At 41.9% G+C, this 6,504-nt stretch overlaps 1 protein-coding gene across 1 annotated transcript in view; it reads right to left on the bottom strand.

Annotated features, from left to right (window-relative positions):
* Positions 1–6,504, bottom strand: part of RTP4 (receptor transporter protein 4) — a 36,400-nt gene that overhangs the window by 1,889 nt on the left and 28,007 nt on the right. Inside the window, 2 exon segments of the mRNA XM_007936033.1 lie at positions 1,649–2,067; positions 2,070–2,236. Of these exon segments, the coding sequence (XP_007934224.1) occupies positions 1,649–2,067; positions 2,070–2,236 (586 nt within the window).

Genomic DNA, 6,504 nt, shown 5'->3' with positions numbered 1-6,504 from the left:
CAGCCACTCCTCGGAAGGAAGGTTGGGCAATCCTACTTCCGTAGTGATACTGCCTCGGAAACCCAAGGAGGGGTCGCTATGAGTCAGGGCTGACTCGACAGCACATAACAACAACAACAACAACAATCTCAAACTTAGAGAAATCCCTAACCTCGCTGTTGGAGGTTGTGTTGCAAAACAGCCGAGGGTTAGATCTCTTACTTCTCCAAAAGGGGGGGCTGTGCGTAGTGCTGAAAGAATGCTGCTTCTATGCCGACCACACGGGCATGGTCCGGGAGTCCATGGCCAAGGTACGAGAAGGACTTGCCCTAAGAAAATGGGAACGTGAAGCTCAGGAAGGATGGTTCGAGTCTTGGTTTAATAGCTCCCCGTGGTTAACTACTTTAATATCTACTCTCTTAGGGCCCTTCATAGTCCTTATAATCATATTAACTTTTGGTCCCTGCATTATAAATAAGCTTATATCTTTTGTAAAAGATCAGGTTAATACTGTACAACTTATGGTTCTGAGGCAGCAATATCAGCCTTTACCTCCTGCAATACAACAGGATGATTCCTCATGTATATAACAAGAAAAGGGGGAAATGTGAGTCAATCTGAAGCCAGAGTTCTAGTAGCCTCCAGGAAAATCTTTAACCAGAAACCTTTTAGTGTCAGCAATACTAACAGGACTTTTGGAATTCTAAACACTCCTTAGGGCCTTTATCTTCCCTCCAGTCTCAGCAGGTATCAAGGAACTTCCTCTGAACTCAGCATGCATCACAAAAGCCATCTGGATTCAGCATGTATCAGAGATTTGTTGGGCTCCTGAAAGTCTCCCACATACCTGAGCCTCGCATCCTCCTTAGATAATATTTTCCTAAGTGAACTTTGGAGCTGGGGGGGTTTCTTTACATCCCCCAACATCTTAGATCACTGCCCTAAATCCCTTAGAAACAACCAACCATCTGTACCCTCTTGCCCTGGTGCTGCCCCTCCGCATATTATTCCATAAATTTGTGAGAATACCGGGGCACGGGGTCTTTTGCTCAAGCCACTGATCTGGTAAGGGCAAAGACCCTAACTTAAGTTAGCTAATAAACCCTCCTATTGCTTTTGCATTGTCGTGTGTTGGCATATTTCTCTCGCCGAGGAACTCCTTCATAACCTGGGCACAACAGGCCATGGACATCTTTGGGAGCCTTTATTAAGCTTATCAAGGAATACTTTTGACCCTCAGTTCTTGTCAAGATATGACCTAATGAATGAGTGAATAAATGAATGAGGATCTTGTAGTGAGTCAACAGATATTTATTAAGTGTCCTTTATGTGTTGGGTGATATTTTAGACTATCTTCAGAAAAGATCCAGGAAATTAGTACTTATTATAAGAATGTGACCCTGTTTGGTCTTAAACCAAATTCTCTGTCATATTAAAATAGCAGCCAGTTAATTAATCTCTTATCATTAACAATCCAGAGAAGAGAAGAAAGCCTGTTTTCATCATTCTACCAACTAATAAATTATCTGGTAATAATAAAGGAAGATAGAACAACACAAATACAGCCCCACGTGAACCACCGATTCTGACCAGAGCAGTCTTTTGGTGGTGGTGTGAGAGAGGATTTGAAAGTGCTGTCAGGAGAGGACCTTCTGGGTGAAGACCTCACCTGCCTTTCCCAGGTAAGAGGTAATCTTCTGGATTCAGTTGTCATACTTTCATAAGTCTCAGGCTGTGGGCTGGGCTCAGATATTTGGGTTCCAGCAATGGCATGGCTGAACTCTGACCCCATATGAGCTCTTGCTCCAGCTGAATTGTTCCTGGCTTGGTTTTGGACAAACAAGTCACCGATGGGGGGAGGCAAGAAACTCCCAGTGAATAGTGGAGATTTGGGTGGCTCTGTCACAAAGCTTTGTGAGCCCTGTTTACAGAAGCCCAGAATGCATGCCTCACAGTTGTCTGTATCATGGGACATTTTCAGAGGCACTTCTGTGGCCACTGGAATCTCTGGAACCATCCTGATGCCTTCTCTATAGAATCTTTCCAGAATACGCTGTACCAAATTGTTCAGAATCATCCTAGTGCTCTAGAAGAGAACTCAGGCTTCTCAAATTGGGACTGGTAACATTTCTTACACCTCTGAGCAAAGATCCGCATTAGCACCTGTCCCTGGGACATCCAATGTTCCCAGTGCATGTGGCAGAGGACCTGTACTTTGGCAGAAGCCCATCTTCGCTGACATGAAGAACACTGGAACCTATAGACAGAAGGAAGAAACCATTATATGCAATCTCGATTGTTGACCAGAAGGAAAATGGGCCTGGCCTCCATCTCTAAAATCCCTGTGAATTTGAAAAAGTTCGTGATTCTGTTGCTTGGAATGGTCTAATAATGACAAACAAGAGTGAAAAGGATTGTGTTTCTGATAAAGCTTTTTCCTGTGACCTGCTGAGCTTCTACACATAAGTAATCATCAAGTGTGCCTCTTTGCCAATAAAAATCTCTGCTTGCCTCAGAGGGAAGACTATCCACTATATGCCAGTGAAATTTGTTCCTCATAATAATCACAGCAAACTCTCATAAAGTATCTCCTGTGAGGCAGATACTGTAATTAATATTTTGTAATGTTATTCTGTTTTCTCTTTAAAGTAAACCTATGCTTACAATATAAACCTTGAATAATTTTCCTTTTATTAATTGAGGCTTAGAGAAGATCTTCTGATGCTACTGAGCCCAATGTCCAGATAAAGAAACTGAATCATACAGGGATTAAAACATTGCTTAAAGCCAAAGTGGTGGAGGCAGTTTCTAATATAAAGCCTTTTGACACCAACCTTGCTTATCTACTCTACAACATCACCTCTTATGAGCAGCATGACTAGTTTTGCACCTAGAGGAAAAGACTAGGACCTGAAGGCATAATACTTGGTTGGAGACTCAAATTTATAGTGTGCATCAAGGGACCTTCTCTAAGCCTAAATTCATAAAAGGAAAACTATTTTAGAGCTATATTGTCAGTATTAAATAAGAAATATGAAAATGTTTTGTAAACTACAAAATGCTTTTCAAAAGATGGTTGATATTGGGGAAGGAGACAACATGGCATCTTAGTGACACATTCCACCCCATCCCTCTAAACAGAGGCCAAAAAAAAAAAAAAAAAAATGAAACAGATACAGATGATAGTTCTGGAATTCTGAGCATCAAATAAGGAGATAATTAATTGGATTAAAGACCAATTAGAAAGGGAGGCAGAACAAAAACAGTAAGGAGAGAGAGCAGAGACCTGATGCAGTGTTGCCATTTTATGACACAGAAGGCAGCATATATAGGTGAGGAGAAGCCAATTTCATGGGATCCCCACTGACACAGAAGCACAGTATGAACAGATCTGGAGTGAAACAAAGTGGGCAGAATATGAACTGGATCTGGGAGAAGAAAGTGCAGGGAAACAGACTAAGAATTCTGGTGGCACAGGGATCCACAGAGCAAGGAGGAAGTCATAAATGGGGATGAAATAACTCACTGGTAGTGAGCCTTAGTCATTTGAGTTGAGGGCACATTGAGATGGGAAGGACTATGGATGGTGATTGGAGATACTGGATTTCAGGTGGCAAGCCCCTTGATTTAGTCCAGCCAGGAACTGGATTTTCTGGTTACCTAGTGCTGCTTTAAAAAAATATACCACAAGTGGGATGACTTGAACAAACAAGAGTGTATTCTCTTAGTTCTCTCTTAGTTCTGAGGCTTTAAGTCCAAGTTCAAAGTTCCAGGCTCTAGGAACTGTGTGAAAGCCCCTCAACTTTGGCTTCAGCTCTGCCTCTTGCTCCTAGCCCACTGAAGCTAGAGGCATCTCTTCACTCAGCCAGCTACTGGCTGCTGAGGCTAACAAGCCCAAGGTTGACAAATAAAATGACATGGTCCTGATGTTATCAAACCATATGGCAGGCCATTAATTTAAGTCCATTGAAAGTCCCAAGGTCAGCAGAACATGGCAGGATGCTGAACAATGGCATAGCTACATGCAGGGTTTAAGCATGCCATAAGCTGGAGACCATTCCCAAAGCTGTTTCTTACATACAGGAAGCAGACCACATACCCAAACGCAGCTACTCAGCTGCTCATAGTAGATTCCACCATGGAGCTGATTACCAGTCTCATGATGGGGAATACTACATCCAGCTGCCCAGCCACTCAACCAGGCCTAGCCAAGTTGACACACAGACTTAACCACCACACTGGATAATCAGCTGTGCTTGCCAAGAAGTGCAGCAGGCCCACACTGGTGAATAGCTACCAGAGACATGCATTCTCCCATTTTCCCCACCACACTTTCCCAGTGACCAGGGGTGAGATCTCTCCACCCCCACTAATCCAGTGGCTAGGGACACCCCTGCCACCTTCCACCCACCCAATTTACTCAGACTGCCTCACCCAACCAGGAGCTACCTCCCACACTGTGTCTCCAGCAGACCAAGCCACACACCTACAAATCACATTCTGCACACCCAGTGCTGAGATCTGTGGGTGGCCTCTGCTGTTGGAGATGAGCACAGACACTGACCACACTCTAAGCTTCTGCAGCATCCATGAGCATCACTCCCACAAATCTTGCAACAGCCCCTTCCACCACTGAGGCCAGTGTCATGAGTCCCAGCAGATAGGGCTATGTGACCTCTGGCTTAGAAGTATGGGCACATGACCCATTTTTTTCTCTTTTATTTTTTCCACTTCTTTTTTACCCATTATTTTCTTCTCCTCTTTTTTTTTTCCCCCCCTCTCCCTCTTCCATATCCTATGGTAGGAAGATATTGCCCTTACTTGTCAGCCATACCTACCACACCTACCAACTACCACTCCACCCAGTGGGTGAGTACCTCCACCAGGTCCTGCACCACTAGAACAGTGACAGACAATGGATACACCTGATCAGCCTGCCTACAGCTGCTCTTTACAACCAGCAAAAGGAGACCTGTGAGCACACTACCACTAGTTATTTCACCCACCTGGAGAGAGGTGGGGGATGCCTCAGTGCTGCCAAACTAGTGATCAAAGTATTATGTCTACCCCACCCACCAGGTATATCAAAACAAAGCAGAACAAAAAAGTAGGTGAAAAACAACAATGAATAAATACAAGAACTCCAAAACATCTTCCAGATAACAGACAACTTCAAATTATGCAAAGAAACAGAGCAAAATGGTGCAAGCAAGTGACCCCAAAGGAAACTAGAAACAAATAAAACACAATACCCTAGAGGAACTCAGGAAAACAAGACAAGAGCAAAATGACTAAATAAATGAATAGAGCCAATTAGAAACCATAAAAAAACAATAATTGGAAATTCAGAAGATGAACACTAACATTTCAGAGATAGGGAACACATTGGAGGGAAGAAATAGTAGAATTTAGTCAATTGTAGAATGGATCAATGAATTAGAAGACAAATCCATTGACATCAATTTATATATGGAAAAATCCAAAAAAAAGAGTGAAAGAAAATGAAGAAAGCCTAAGAATTATGTGAGACATGCTCAAGAGGAAATATTTACATGTGATCGGAATTCCATAATGGGAGGAGGCAAAGTACATGTGCACACATGCATACATAACACACAGACATAAAGGGAAAGAGAGATATTATCAAAGATTTGTTACCAGAAAATTTTCCTAGTATCATGAAAGATGAAAAAATATCCTTCCAAGAAGCTCACTGACCCTATACACGATAGACTTGAAAAGAAATTCACCAAGACAAATCTTAATCAAACTTTCCAAAACCAAAAGCAAAGAAAGAATCTTGAGAGAAGCTCAGAAAAGATGTAATGTTACCTACAAAGAGGAACCAATAAGACTAAACTCTGATTTCTCAGCAGAAACCATGCAGGCAGACAAGAAGACAATGGGAAGACATCTATAAAACACTGAAAGAAAACAACTCCCAACCAAGAATTATACATCCACTAAAACCATCCCTCAAATATGATGGCAAAATTAGGACATTTACAGATAAACAAAAATTAAGAGAATTTGTAAAAACCAGACCAATATTACAAGAAATGCTAACAGGAGTCCTTCAGACAGAGAACAAACAATATCAGGCAACAACTTGAGATTAAGACACATGCAATGTCACCTGGAAACAAACCTAAAAAAAGAATTCTAAAAAATAAAATAAAATTGTAATAAATAAACTTACAAGACTGATGTTAGAGAACCAGAGGTGTCAAACTATAAATGACAACAACTACAAAGCAAAAAGAGAGAATAAATGGTATAATTACAAAACTTCCAAATGGAGAGGAAGTGAAGTTGATATCTAGATAGAACAGACTGTTTTAAACTTCAAAAATATCCAAACTCATTGTCATCAAGTTGATTCCAACTCATAGTGACTCCCATTGGGTTTCCAAGGCTGTAAACCTTTATCGTGTGCTTACTCACTGATCTGCACTGAACACGTTCCCTTGTTACCCTACCGAGAGGGACCAGGTCTTCGGGAGCAAGGTAAGCACGGGCGTAGCA

The sequence above is a fragment of the Orycteropus afer genome, unplaced genomic scaffold (assembly GCF_000298275.1).
Source record: "Orycteropus afer afer isolate SDZICR_OR568_19922 unplaced genomic scaffold, OryAfe1.0 scaffold00032, whole genome shotgun sequence".
NCBI lineage: Eukaryota > Metazoa > Chordata > Mammalia > Tubulidentata > Orycteropodidae > Orycteropus > Orycteropus afer.
The sequence above is the reverse complement of the archived record's forward strand: the minus strand, read 5'-3'. Positions and strand labels throughout refer to the sequence as shown.